At 46.2% G+C, this 15,350-nt stretch overlaps 1 protein-coding gene across 12 annotated transcripts in view; it reads left to right on the top strand.

The window, feature by feature from the left end:
* SPECC1 (sperm antigen with calponin homology and coiled-coil domains 1) overlaps positions 1-15,350 on the top strand; it is a 206,830-nt gene that overhangs the window by 150,966 nt on the left and 40,514 nt on the right. For 10 of the 12 annotated variants that reach the window (XM_061389762.1, XM_061389763.1, XM_061389764.1 and 7 more), the window contains 3 exons: positions 7,923-8,068; positions 9,043-9,143; positions 11,010-11,091. In XM_061389762.1, coding sequence (XP_061245746.1) covers positions 7,923-8,068; positions 9,043-9,143; positions 11,010-11,091 — 329 coding nt within the window. Of the gene's footprint in view, positions 1-1,375; positions 2,772-7,922; positions 8,069-9,042; positions 9,144-11,009; positions 11,092-15,350 lie in introns of those variants that run through there. The other 2 variants (XM_061389772.1, XM_061389773.1) reach the window with 1 other exon arrangement.

The raw sequence follows: 15,350 nt of genomic DNA, 5'->3' as shown, positions 1-15,350 counted from the left end.
ACGCAGCCTCTCTAACAAAAGACCCTGTTAGTGAGACATGCATGACGTGGGTGTCTCAGACCAAAGCAGGGACAGACCTCTGTGTGTCTGCTCTTACCGTAAAACTGTTAAAACCATTGTTTACAGGGGACTTACTCTATGTCTGCTGTAGTTATTGTGTGACACCAATGAGCAGCCATGGGAAACATCTTAAAGAGCTAAACATGCTGAATGTCTGTGCATAATTAGCTGTGCCAGCTTCCAAACTAGGATATTGCAGGTGCACAATGCGTCAGCCTGTGCTTCTGGTTCTTGCATTGCCACCCCTGAAGCTAGCAGCATGCAGCCTGTCACTGCCAGCCTCCCTGGGGTCGGCTGTTAATTCTGTGTGTGCGCCTGCATTCTGACGTCGGTTGTGTGCCTCTGTGCGCCCTGTTTTGTTCTCACAGCTGTAACATGTCACACCGCTCGCTGGGTGTCTGGGGCTGTCACTGGAAGGGAGGTGGGGCATTGGAGGTGTAGCTTCCTGGGTCCCTGGGATTGTCGACATGTCCAACCCCCTCCCCATCCCTGCCTTGGGGAGAGGCCAGTTCTCAAGGGCATTCCCGCACACTTTCTGAGCAGACCTCACATACATATCTCCAACTGTTGGGCTGCTGGCATTTTATTTGGCTCTCAGGGCAGAAACTGGTCCTCCAGTATCCCGGCAAGCATCACCCGTTCACTCGCACAGACGTGCATTTTCATAGCTTAGCTTCGCACCTGTGGCATCAGAGAAGGCACCTGTAGTTCTGCAGAGCTGCGTCTGCTGGATGCTGCCCGCCCCGTCTACAGATTCACTTTGAAAAGTGGGCTGAAGACGTGTGCCTCCCTGAAGCCTTTAACAGTGTGCCAAGTCACTCAGTTGTGTCCGACTCTTTGCGACCCCATGAACTATAGCTCACCAGGCTCTTCTCTCTGTCCATGGGGTTCTCCAGGCAACAGTACTGGAGTGGGTTGCTCTTTGCTTCTCCAGCACGTGTGTACACAGCACTTGTGTATCATAAAAGAAGTCCTTTTTCTTTTTTATTCTTAACTGTAGGACAGTAGAGGGACCCACAGGCCATTCTGTCAGTCACAGAGGCCTGATGTGATTGGTCTCCGTCATCTCTGCCGACACCCTTGTCTATCAGCGAAGGTCTAGTGGGAGGAGCCTGTTCATGGCGTTCTTTCTGTCTGAAGATCTCTTGACTCCCGCAAGGGATGGGAAAAGTCAAAATCTAGGCGTGCTGATCCTGATCTGGATCTGAGCTGTGCCCCCGGACACTGCCAGCTGTCAGTTCTTGTGTGTAGACTGCGGTCATGTTACATGGAGTAACCCCTTTACCAGCCTGTGCCTCCTGTTTCTATCTTCCAGCTCCATGGTCTCTGTCAGCTAGCAGAGCAGGTGGAGGAGGAGAGGCCGCCCAGCCCTGCCGCGATGGGGAGCCACAGCCATTTCTGTGTGAGAGGGTGCATGTGTAGAGGAGGAATGCCCTTTTCATAAAGAACCAAACGGTCTCCTTAGAACAGCCATTGTCTTGAACAGTCATTGCCAGCAAGTCTCTCTGCCCTTTTTTTTTTTCTTGTTTTTTTGCATTTTGGAATCAACTCTGCACAAAGATGATCCTTCCCTCTTATTTGCCCCCTCTTTCTTCTCAGAAGATTCAGCAGTCTTTGAAGCCCAAAATGAAATTGTTCTGAAAACAAAAGACAAAAAACACAAAGTACGAGCCTGTCATGAAAACATTTTTTAGAGGCAGCCAGAGTGCTGAGTGAGGTCTGTGGCTTTCCATGTGCAGAGAGAACACAAACCAGGCCGTGCTTTACTTTTTGGACTTTATTTTTATGCTTCCTTTTGAATACGGTATCCGATAAGCTTGAAATTAACACTAGTTTAGGTGAAATAGGAAGCTGTCCACGTGACATCTCTGAAGAAGTTAGAAAGCCCTACTTCTCCCATGTCAAGCCTTGATTTCGCCTCTTCAAGCTGAGGTCTGACTTCCTCACCTAGTCCAGAACAAGCCACTGCCACGTGTTGGGCTGACTTCCAAAATCTCTTTGGGGTTCTGTTATATGTTTGCTTCATCATAAAGGCTGTGGTTGAATCAGACACTTCCACGTGGTGACAGTGCTGATCAGAACTGCATTGAGAACTCATGCGCATTGGCAAAAGCCTTGTGAATATGCTCACCTTGGAAACTAAAAGACTTTTCCAGTCCAGAATTGTGTAACTCAGAGGGATCCAAGGTTCAAAGTGAAACTGTAAACTGTTGGAAGTGCATCCATTTGTGAAGATCTAAGTCCAGGTCACCAGCCTCTGCCAGACAGAGATCACTGCATCCCTCGTGTGAGGAGCATCTGGACCATCAGCTACTGTATAGGAGACGAGACGAGATAGGACTTCCTGTCTGCTCCACAGAAACTTAGGCAAACTGATCATCTCAGGAAAATGTTGTGGGGGGTCACTAGAAGACTCAACTTGAGAGGTCACTGTCCTCTCTGTAAGAATAGTTTCAATACCTGCTGGAATTGTCCTTGTGGGATAGCAATTTATATATCTGTAAGTTTATCTCGGACTGAAAGTCCTTACGATGATACAAAATTCACTTGGCCTGGTGTTTTCAAATATAAACAAGAAAAACACAACCTCAGCTTCAAATGCACAGCTGTCTCTGCCCCACATATTTTGATCTATCTTTCTTGGGAGACTCTTGACTATTTTTATATACAAGTGTTTATGAAGTGCTAAATAAATATGTAATTATTTAGAAGAGTCTGTTGCCTGATTTTTCACCCCTGGCAGGACCTCCAGGTCACTTTGTTCCCAGTTTTCTGGCATGTGTAGTTTCAGAACTTAAAAGCCACATCAGATGACTAGAACCAAGGCAGAAGCAAAGCTGCATTTTCAGTACCCTTTGTAGACAGGAGGTTGACTTTTAAGTGCAAATGTTATTTTTTAATGATTTCATTATTGGAAATAAGAGGGCACAGAGCGAAGATACTAATTTTGCATAAATGAGATTTTAATTAAAAATTCTGAAGTATCGGAAAATACAGTACATGGAATTTGAGGTCCAGAGTTGTTTTGTTGAAATCTAAAAACATTGTTTGGTGATTGACTGTATTGGATTTCTTCTTAATTGTGAAGTATTATTTAGGTGAACTCATAATAAAATGGAAGTGTTAAACCCCTCTGGTAGCATTCTGGAAGGCAGTCTGTGTCAGCAGCATTCTCCGCCCAAGAAACTGAAATCCCACATTGACATCGTTCATTTCATCCATTTTCAGAAAAACTTTCCCAATATGCCCTTGTTCCTTTTCTCTTAAGCTGGTTCCCCTTGAAAATATTTTCCTGCCCTTACGAGATTGCTAATAACACTTAGCCTTTCATTTTACATTGTCACCTTCAGTTTATTCTCTTGGTTTTATTGCATTCTCAAGGTTGAGGCTTTTCAGTGTCTGAGTCTATTTCTTTTCCTTTATTTACACATCTGTTCTCCCTCACGTGCAGTGAGTCTCTTCATCTTATGCCATGAGATCTGTCCGTGCATCAGGGCCTGTTTTTGCCCATCACTTATTCTTGCTTCAGTGGATCCAAGTGTGTCAGGACCTGTTCTCTGCCCAGGATCAGTGTCTGGATTCTGCCTTCATCTGTGCTCACTCTGCCCAACCACTCTTGAAATCTTGTATCTTAAGCTAGAGGAGAGGCTCTTTAAGGTAAATCTCTGCTGAATGTCAGAAATACAGGCACTGAAAGAAATGCAGCAGGAAAGGTGCCAGCAAGGAAATTCACCAATGTCCAGTTTTTTCTCTGTTTGGCACAGGTGGCATTGGGAGCCGGCTTTGGGGGTCTGTCTTGCTTGGTCATTATCCATTTTAGGCGTGTCCTGTGGCTTTTTGCTGCCATCCTTTGTGCCTCGGATCAACCACCCTGGCCTCCTCAGATGGTCATGTCTCAGTGTTCCTGACCTTTTGTGGGAGGAGTGCTCTGCATGTCCTCCAGGTGCCGCTCCCCAGCTGGCCTCCCTCCAGGACCAGGGCTGGGAGGGAGTCGGTGGGCTGTCCTGCACCTTCGCTCTCCTTGCAGAAGAATTAGAGTGAACTGGTAGTATTTTCTCTTCTTTCCCCACTCATTCTCTGTGTAGCTGAAATTCTTCACAGTCTGAGGCCTGTGCATGCCATGTTTCAGTAGCTTCAGGGGTCGATGCAGGATTTTTATGAAATATTCCTGTGGTTCTTAAATCGCCATGTTACCCTGGTGGTTTTTATTGTCCTAGAAATGCTTACGTTGCCATTCAGAAGTGAAACTCAGAGGACACTTGACACCTGAGACAGAGTGCTTCCCAATTCCTGTCTCATGTGGATCTGCAGACTTCTTTCAGAGTGTCTTGTGTATAACTGAAGACACAGTTTGGGAAGAGTGCCTTACAGGTGGAGATGTGGGAGAGCAAAGACCTGGAGGAAGGACAAAGAGGAACAGAGTTCCAGACATCCAGGCTTTGGTCCGGAAACCAGGCAGGGTGCAGGGAGTCTGTGCAGCACTGGGAGGGCCTGGGCTGGGCTCCATTCAGTAGCTGAGAAAGAGCCATCATGAGCAGATCATCAGTGTGCCCAGTTGGTGGTCTTTACAAACCTTGATCTGGTGATTGTGAAGACAGCAGTGGTATAATGTGATGTTTCCCAAAAGTCAGTCATATTTGAATATTTTAGAACTAATTGCACACAGGAACTCACGTGTCCTTGGAGCAAAACTGACAGCAACGCCAAGCAGTGTCCTGTGTGATGACACAAGAGCTGTAGAAAACCAACAGTGCTCAAAGATCCTGTTCTGTAACCTAACGAGGAAAGTAGTGCATTAGGGAGGTTGCTCAGTCCTCAGTCATGTCTGACTCTTTGTGATCCTGTGGTTTGTAGCCCATCAGGCGCCTCTGTCCATGGGATTTCCCAGGCAAGAATACTTCCCAGGTGGTTCAGCAGTGAAAATATCTGCCTGCCTCTGTAGATTACAGAGTTCTTACTCTTCCTCTGAACAGAGGAGAGGTCATATTTTATTGCTGGACTTGTTGCTGGTTGATCCAAAGCCATCTGAAGACAGGCTGGTGTCCCTGCTTAGGATTAAAGTGCTGATGAGATCAACAGCATTCTTAATGACTGTGTTGTGTAGTTCTTCATTTCAGGCTTTATTTTGTGGCTCCCAAGACACACTCACACATGCACATACCCACACGCATGCACACACGTACACACATAACGGTTACATAATGGGGTGGGTCTTTATCTCTACTTAAACTCCTTGCAGGGTTTCTTCACCCTACTTCTTGCTGGCCCAGCCCAGCAGACAGAAGGTGTGGAGCATTACACATCGTACCTGCAGGCAGGCGAAGTGGGAGTGGTTCCAGCATCCTTGCTACTCTCTTAGGCTTTGGAACAAGTCCTGTATCATCTGATGTGAATCACATAGAAGCTTAAGTAGTTGAAGGGAACACCTCAACAGAATGTAGGATTCTCCATTTTATTCTTATTAAATTATCAAGGAGTGAAATGAACATGGGCTTTTTTAAAATGACCTTCGTTTTGTTGGGTGCCCTAAATCTCCCCAGTCCCTGAGAAGGTAGATTATGTACCTGGATAGCTAAGAAGGTGCCCACTTTCTCACATTCCTGAGAATGGCCAGGACAGAAATGAGAGGTTTTCCTCTGCCTGTACCTAAACTGATTCCACTCTTTCTGCATATTCACCATCTGATTTTGTCCTATGTGACATAACAGGGAAGGTAACCAAAACCAACCCTGTTTGATGTAAAAAAAAAAAAACAAAAAAAACTTACCAATTTCTGAAACACCTGATATTGTTGTTCAGTTGCTCAGTCATATCCAACTCTTTGCGACCCCATGGACTGCAGCACTCCAGGCTGCCCTGTCCTTCACCATCTGCCAGAGCTTGCTCAAACTCATGTCCATTGAGTTGGTGATGCCATCCAACCGTCTCATTCCCTGTTGCCCCCTTCTCCTCCTGCCCTCAATCTTTCCCAGCATCAGGGTCTTTTCCATTGAGTCGGCTCTTCACATCAGGTGGCCAAAGTATTGGAGCTTCAGCACCAGTCCCTCTAATGAATATTCAGGACTGATTTCCTTTAGGACTGACTGGTTTGATCTCCTCGCAGTCCAAGGGACTCTCAAGATCCAACACTACAATACGAAAGCATCAATTCTTCGGCACTCAGCCTTCTTTATGGTCCAGATCTCACATCCGTACATGACTCCCTGATACTAACTTCCCAGAAAAGTCATTCGTTAACTGATTTTTTTTTTTACCTCAAAAGAAGGTAAATACAAAAGTGTAGGGCAGTGTGACTTAAAGTGTGTTTTAAGTTGTGTTTTTCCTAAATTTATCCTACTCACATTGATTATAGAGCAACAGGAGAAAGCTTTGAGAATCAAAGACAAGTCAGTTCAATCATGGAAGCTTCTGAGTGGCCAGATTTCTTCCCAAAAAGATCAGTAAATAAATATTTTAAACTTCCATTGACCTTTTTAAAATATGCTGCCAGAAGTATTCCGAGCTATTCTCATAAATTAGTCATCTTCTTGCAAAACAGCTGTAGCAATTTGATATAATAAAAAGAGCAGTGATTTAGAAATCGGAAGTTGGGCGATGTCTTGGCTCACGCACAGGGAGATTAAGTGACAAGCTAACATTCCCCTGGATGAGGAAGGTTGACCCAGACGGTCTGTCTTTAAGAGGCTCTTCCATGAGTCTGGGGGCTTCCCTGGTAGCTCAGCAGTAAAGAGTTTGCCTGCAATGCAGGAGACCTGGGTTTGATCCCTGGGTCAGGAAGATCCCCTGGAGGAGGAAATGGCAACCCACTCCAAGATTCTTACGTGGGAAATCCCATGGACAGGGAAGCCTGGCGGGCTACAGTCCATGGGGTCACAAAGAGTCGGACACGACTGAGCAACTAAACAACAGTCCATGAGTCTGTGCTCCAGCTTGGAGACCACAGGGAAGACTGACCACGATTGTGCAGGAGAGCTCAGGAGAACCACTGCCTCACAGGGAGTTGCAGTATTGTTCCAGAGCATGGTTACCATTCCTGTTCCTAAGGGTGGGAGGGTTCATGTGTGAGTCAGGACTCTGATGTTCCTGGAGATGGCAGCCTTGTAGATTTAAGCAGAAGGGGCTTTCAGGATTGCTGGGGGCCCCTCTGGAGAAACAGACCCAGGCCTAGCCTCCAGGAACAACTCTGGAAGTAACCACACACACAGCTGGGTTTCTAGGAGAGTGGCTGCCTCTGCCCTGAATGGGAACCTGACACTAGGAAGCTGCCAGCCCAGTTTGAAGCTGCCACCAGTTTCCAGCAGCGGGAGCACCTTGTCTCTGCTTTTGTCCATCTCAGCGTAGTGAATGCCCTGTGCCCTGCCTCTCCTCCCCAACTCAGGAGTCTACATCTGGCCCAGTCTTCCTGGCCGGTAGTGTCTAAGCCCTATCTGAGATCTTCCCTGCAGCGGGTGGGCTCCTGAGGTGTCATCTTTCCAGCCTCTGTGCACCAGGTGGGGGTTGGAATTCACACTAACTCACCAACCTGTTGTATCCATCGTGGACAGTAAGATAACTATTTCATGATAAATAACAGTTGTTTTTTTAATATATTTATAGTTTACAGAGTAGACATACATTTAGAGCTCACATCAAGTCACTCCACATATAAAAATGCTGTCTCTGGCCATTCCCAAGAAAATGTCTCTGATAAAAATTGAGAGGTTATTTCCTGGAGATGCAAAGCTAATACAGAGAGCAGGATTTTCAGTTTGGGTTTCTCCTTCCAGACTCATTCTTCTCCATGTTGGCTGTTTTCATCTGTGTCCTTCCCTGAATGGGTACGTCCTCCAGCTTTTCAACCTGATTTGCTCTTTGCCATGCAGACCAGTGAAGGAAGAGCCCGAGCCCTCAGAGGCGGACGCTCCTGGCCGGTGGCCCAGCTCCTATGTGAACAGGACTTCTCCAACACCTTCAGAGTCTGTGACCACTGTAAAGTCCCTCATCAAGTCATTTGACTTGGGACGACCAGGTATTGTGTCATTTTGTTTGATAAGTAAAACTCAAATTCAGACCATAGCCTCATGAATCCAGCCTGTCTCTGCTGCCCTGGCCCCATGTTGGTACAACCAGGGGGCCCTTCTCAGACTATCCACGTGCAGACATGTGCAGTGCTCGCTGGGGCTGCATGAGACGGCAGAGGGGAGTTGGCTCTTCTCTCCTCCCAAACTTCCCTTCAGCTCCTGCTGCACCCCTTTCCTTTTCTTCCTCTCTGTCCGTTAAATCCAGGTCACCACTGTTTGCCTTTTTACCGTCACATGAGGATTAGCAGGGTTGGCCAGAGGCTTGTCTCCTGGGAAAGGAGGCGCTGGTTCCATGCATTGGGCTGTCTGGCTGGCACCTAATATAATCTGTCATTCCTGATTGTGGGACATTCCCAGCTTTTCCTGGAAATGTCTCCCTGACCCACAGCTCACTTTTGTTTGTCATTATCTATGTATGAGAAAAATGGATCTCTACCTTGTCTACCCTGAACTTTCATGAGCACTCTTCTTAGAAGGAACCTGTATCCAAAACACGATGTATGTCTTCCCTTGATTGCATCAAATATGCTCATTGTACCAGGGGCCAGAGTAACAGCCAGTCCTAGGACATTGTCTCTGCTGAAACAGTTTGCGACTGAATTGGATTAAGATGAGCCTGCAGAGACAGGATAATATGAAGGCCCAGTGACAATATTTGGTTGTGAAGGTGGAAAAGGAAAGAACAGTGTGGTTTGTCTAAGAGTGTCTTCTTGCTGTGGCTGTCTCAGTACCTGTATGTTCTCCTGCTCCTTGTGTGTCCTTGACTTAAGACCAGCCCCCATCTAGTTAACCCCTGACTCACTCCCCAGTTCAGCATGAGTCCAGACCAGAAGAGGGTGAAAGAGCATCAACAAGGCAGGAAGTATTATTTGCTATTTGAAACTGGAACAGCATAGAAACATCCTGTCTCTTTTCTTGGCAGGTGGAGCTGGGCAGAATATTTCTGTCCACAAGACCCCCCGGAGTCCCCTGAGTGGGATCCCTGTGAGGACGCCCCCAGCTGCTGCTGTTTCTCCAATGCAGGTATTGGTGCCCATAAGGTGTGGGTGGGAGCCTGTGTCATGTGGTTACCCAGGCAACAAAAGGGATGTGGAAACCAGTTCGTATATTTTTTGAGGTACATTGATCATCTTTTTTGTTTATTTATTTATTAATTTTTGCCATGCCATGTGGCTTGTGGGATCTTAGTTCCCTGACCAGGGATCAAACCCAGGCCCCCTGCAGTGGAAGTGATGAGTCTTAGCCACTGGACTGCCAGGGAAGTTTCTGAATATTGTTTTTAATAGACCTAAAATAATAATATGAAGCTTTCATCAAAAATTCCACTCCAGTGCCTGGTGAGGGTCTGAGAGAGACGCTGAAAGCATCATACAGTTTTGTTGATGCCTCTTTCTTGGTTTTCCATAGGATGACACTGTCAAAGTTTTCAGTTAAATGAAGATTGTATTTTTTATACTAGAATGGGCACTGATCTTTTTCTCAAAGAATTTTTTTTTGATGCCCAGAGAGAGTGCTTGCAATTTATGAATTCTTAAGGGTTCACTGCATTAACCCTGTGTTGTGTTTGCCATCTCCTAAAGGTCTTAGACCAAAACCCCCTGGCATTTCTAAGACCAGGGCTTTTGACGGCACTAGCAGCACTCAGCATTCTGTCTGTACAGAGCTGAGGTTGATGTACTTGTCAACAAGCTCTATTATCTGACATTCTTGGTAGTTACATGTATTATTTGGGATCTCTTATGCTTTAAAAGAAAAATTTTATTCTTTTTTTTTACTCTTTCATCTTTGAAGGTAATTTCTACCACCTTTTATGTAAAACCAAATACAAGTTATTTATTTTTTATGATGATCATTGTTTATTTAATACAAGTAAAAAAGGTCATGCTTCATTTTCACCTATTTGTATTGAGCTATAACACAAGTTTGCTGGCAGATGTTTAACAACTGGCTGTTTAGGAGAAAGAGCCCTGATTTGTGGGGTTTGCCAGTTTCTCTGATGTCAGTGTTCCCATCATTGCCAATTTCTTTATCCACTCATCTGTTAATAGACATTAAGGTTGTTGCCACATCTTGGCTAATGTGAATAATGTTACAGTGAACATGGGTGTGCAAATATCCCTTCAAGACCCTGTTTTGTGTTCCTTGGGTAACCACCCAGAAGTGATATTGCTGGATCACATGGTAGTTCTGTTTTTATGTTTTTGAGGAACCTTCCTGCTGTTTTCCATATCACCTGCATGGTTTTACATTCCCAGCAACAGTACACAAGTGTTCTAATTTCTCACATCCTCACCAATTCTTATTTTTCCTATGGTTGTTTTCTGCAATGACCATTCTCACAGGGGTGAGGCGATACCTCATTGTGGTTTTGATTTGCATTTTCCTAATGACTAGTGATATGGAACATCTTTGCATGTGCCTGTTGACCATTAAAAAAACAGTATGTTTACACATGTCCTTGAATATACATAGAATATTCCAGGAAGATGTTCACAGATGTGATGAGTAATAGTTGCCCTGGGGAGAAGGGGGTGATGGGAGTGAAAGGGAGACTGTGCTTTCACTCCGTGTCCTTTTTGTTCCTTTTGAGGATCCTGCCAATTGCGTCTCAGCCCACTCCCATATTCTTGCCTGGAGAATCTCAAGGACAGAGGAGCCTGTCAGGCTACCGTCAATGGGGTTGCAAAGATTCAGACATGACTGAGCAACTGAGCAAGCTTGCATGCATGCACACCAATTGCATTTATTACCTGTCCAGTTAAAGCAGTTGTTTTAAAAGGTACCCCCTGGTGATTCTAATGAGCTTGAGAGCTGTTGTATGTACACACACAAGCACATACACACACCACTTGTTCCTGGTGTGACCTGTGTGATACCCTTTGGTTTCAGAGGCATTCTGCCTTCAGCGGTGCTCGGCCGGCCAGCAAAGGAGAGATTCAACGCTTGGATCTCCCAGACCTTCCCCTCTCAGGTAAATCACTGTTAACACATTATTGGCCAGAGACATATTAATACATCTTTTGTTACCCAAATGTTATTGACCGGAGTGTTTCAGTATTCACTTACATAACAAATTGCCCACCACAGGCATTCAGTTCAGTCAGTTCAGTCGCTCAGTCGTGTCCGACTCTTTGCGACCCCATGAATCGCAGCATGCCAGGCCTCCCTGTCCATCACCAACTCCCGGAGTTCACTCAGACTCACGTCCATCGAGTCAGTGATGCGATCCAGCCATCTCATCCTCTGTCGTCCCCTTCTCCTCCTGCCCCCAATCCCTCCCAGCATCAGAGTCTTTTCCAATGAGTCAACTCTTCGCATGACGTGGCCAAAGTACTGGAGTTTCAGCTTTAGCATCATTCCTTCCAAAGAAATCCCAGGGCTGATCTCCTTCAGAATGGACTGGTTGGATCTCCTTGCAGTCCAAGGGACTCTCAAGAGTCTTCTCCAACACCACAGTTCAAAAGCATCAATTCTTTGGCGCTCAGCCTTCTTCACAGTCCAACTCTCACATCCATACATGACCACAGGAAAAACCATAGCCTTGACTAGACGGACCTTTGTTGGCAAAGTAATATCTCTGCTTTTGAATATGCTATCTAGGTTGGTTGTAACTTTCCTTCCAAGAAGTAAACGTCTTTTAATTTCATGGCTGCAGTCACCATCTGCAGTGATTTTGGAGCCCCCAAAAATAAAGTCTGACACTGTTTCCACTGTTTCCCCATCGATTTCCCATGAAGTGATGGGACCGGATGCCGTGATCTTCATTTTCTGAATGTAGAGCTTTAAGCCAACTTTTTCACTCTCCACTTTCACTTTCATCAAGAGGCTTTTTAGTTCCTCTTCACTTTCTGCCATAAGGGTGGTGCCATCTGCATATCTGAGGTTACTGATATTTCTCCTGGCAATCTTGATTCCAGCTTGTGTTTCTTCCAGTCCAGCATGGCATTAGTTTCTGTGAAAAATCCCCCGGTCACTAAAGAGTTAAATAGAAAGTGCTTTTGACTTATGTGTTGTACGGTTAACTTTTCTTCTTTCCTTTGCATGAAACTGAGCTTAGAAAAAGAATCAGGGGCATTTGTTGCAGATGATTCAAACTCTGAAACTGTGTATTATGGCCGTGAGGTCCCAGCTGTGTCCTGCTGCTACAGGGTGCCTGAGTCTGAGAGAAATGTCAGGCTCTGGAGGTCTTTTGCTTGTTTTACTAAATCTCAAGAGCATATCTCATCTTTAAAAGTAACTATTTTGAGAAAAAACTATTATCTGATTCTGAAGGTCTATTGCTCCCACAATTCCTAATATATGCCTGAGATCTTTGTCTTTGAGTGTAGACCTTTTCCTGTTGCTATGCCTTGTTTTTAAAAATTTAAATCCCCATGACGAAGCACGGCTGTATTGGCAGGCCTCACGTGTCCCATTTTTGCTCCTTCTGCACCTGCCATGCCAATGGCTGATGTGAGGGAGCTGTGGAGGGGGGACTGGGGCAGACAGCATGGACTTGAACCTTGGCCCTGCCACTTACAACCTGGCTCTGGCCTGGTAATCCCAGCCCCCGGTGCTGTGGTTCCCTCGTCTCTGAGACAGAAATCCTGTGGTCCGCCTCTGGGATGGCTTGGAGGATTGAGTGAACCCGGACGGGCTGGTGCCAGAGCCTCGGAGGGACTGACTTTTGCCACCTGCCAGAGCCCCAAGGCCTTGGCCGGGGTTGCCATCGTCTAGAATGTGCACTGGGAGACGGATACATGTGTGTGAGGTCACGCTGTGAGGAAACACAGAAAGAACACTGACTACCTGGTTCTTCGTGCCTGGAAGGAGTTGTTGTTCAGTCGCTAAGTCGTGTCCGGCTCTTTTGACCCCATGGACTGCAGCATGCCAGGCTTCCCTGTCTTTCACCATCTCCCAGAGTTTGCTCAAACTCGTGTCCATTGAGTCGATGATGTCATCCAACCATCTCGTCCTCTGTCGCCCTCTTCTCCTCCTGCCCTCAATCTTTCCCAGCATCAGGATCTTTTTCAGTGAGTCGGATCTTCACATCAGCTGGTCAAAGTATGCCTCAGCTTCAGCACCAGTCCTTCCAATGAATATTCAGGGTTGATTTCCTTTAGGATTGACTGGTTTGATCTCCTTGCAGTCCAGGGAAGAAGGAGAGAAAGCCAGAAACCTAGACCACATAGAGAGAAATCCTTTATTTCTAAGTGTAAAACAGTTTCTGTGACACTGAATAAAAAAGGAAACCCCACTCTTCTCATTTTTGATCATGGTCGAGCACAGATTTATCTGTAAAATGGTTGTTTTTGTGACTGTAAACTCTTTCACCTCACCAGCTTATTTTTTTCCCTCCTGAATTTTGTTTTCTTTTCTCTTGGACTTAATAAAATTTTATTTTAGCCTTAGATAAACACTGACATTGAGAATTTAAAGATGACCTTGGCCCGTTCCTTGCATTTTACAAGCTCAGGCCCTAAAGAGCTTAATCAGTTTACAAGAGCCACATTCCTTGTGAGGAGCTCAGGGATAGGAAGGACTTTCCCTGACTCTTTTTGCCATGTTACCTTCTGGTGACGAGGCTGGTGATCACTCCTATTAGCAACTTCATAAAGAAGTGTGCATGGTTCATATAGGACTTTGGGTTGTCAAAATGACTTCCAGGAAGAGAGAAGTGGTAACCAGAGACCATGGGTAGTCCAGGGCCAGAGGAGTAAGGAATCCAGAGGGGGCATCCATGTTGAGTTCTTCACACTTCTTACATAATATGAAGTAGGAATAACTTGGTTATAAGTGCAGTGCTGCCTGTGCTGTTTTTTAAAATTGTGATAAAATGGCTTCTCAGATGGCTCAGTGGTAAAGAATCCACCTGCCAGTGCAGGAAACGTGGATTCAATCCCTGGGTCAGGAAGATCCCCGGAGGAGGGCATGGTAACCCACTCTAGTATTCTTGCTGGGAAATCCCATGGACAGAGGAGCCTGATGGGCTACCATCCCCGAGGTTGCAAAGAGTGGGACACTACTGAGGGACTACACACACACATAAACACACACAAAATACCTGTAACATGAGGTTTACCATCTGAACTGTTTTTAAGTGCGTTAGGTGATCTTTAATTGTTAGTATTGACATCTCTGTTCCTCCAGCTTTAGAATTTCCCTTTTGTAGAGAAACTGTTCTTTTCATTGACAAGATAAATACTGACACTGAGATTGCCCGGAAGTAGTAACTCATCCTCAGCTCCCCTCTTTCTCTCCTCCCTCCCCCCACCCCGCAGGCACCTGTCCACCTGCAAGATTGTTTACTTGGCTTGGAAAGGCCTGCACCCTGGAAATTGCCAGCTTTCCAGCCAGCTGTGCAGCATCATGTCCCTAGAAGCTGCAGGAACCAGGGTTAATGAACTGTTTTTTGTTGTTCCCTTTAGTGATGTAAATGCTGTGATTCTCTGCTCTTCCCAGCTCATTAGCCACACTCCCAACCTGACCACCATAATTGATGCTAATAGCTATACAAGTGTTGTTTTCCCCACTGTTTATGGCATCGAAGGAGGGGACCGTGGGCTCGGCCTGGTCGCTGGCTGCTTGTGGCATCGAGCAAGTGACCAGCTTCCCACTCCCAAGTCGTCTGTACATCCAGCTAGACAGTTGCAGGAGTCTTCTCCCAATCTGTACCTCAGGGGTCCTCTAGGAAATAGCCTCAAGGGGGTTCAGCCTGTTTCCTTAGCTATTTTGCCTTAGACTACAGTGACAGCAGAGATGGGCCTCGGAAGAAATGTTCTCACTGATTCCTAGAGAGCCAGGACCTGTGGCTGGCATGGCGTCCTGTCCTGTGAAGTGGGCCTCATTCCTGGTGCCCAACGTTTCCACCTGATGACCTACCGGGCGTCTTCCTGCCACGCCCTCCCCAAGTGCCCATCAATAGAACATGGGCTTTTCCTGGGGACAGGCTGGTCTGGTGGCCGTGACCCTGTGCACCTGCGGAGGCTCTTAGGAGCAGGGCCTCTGGTCAGTGTGCTGCTGGTGGCATCCTGAAGCTCAGAGTAACTGTTGAACCAGGGCAGCTTGTCATTGGTCCCTGTGGATCATGGAGCTGGTCCTGCTTGGAGAGTCCTTTCTAGAGAACACCACGTCCCTATTCACATTTTCATCACCCAGCCCAGAACATGTTATGTGTGTATCCGAATCTGGGATGTGGTAAAGAACCAGCCCACCAACAATGCAAGAGACAAGAGACGTGGGTTCAATCCC

This window comes from Bos javanicus, chromosome 19, assembly GCF_032452875.1.
Source record: "Bos javanicus breed banteng chromosome 19, ARS-OSU_banteng_1.0, whole genome shotgun sequence".
Classification (NCBI taxonomy): Eukaryota; Metazoa; Chordata; class Mammalia; order Artiodactyla; family Bovidae; genus Bos; species Bos javanicus.
Note: the sequence above shows the minus strand (reverse complement) of the source record. Positions and strands in the feature narration are given on the sequence as shown.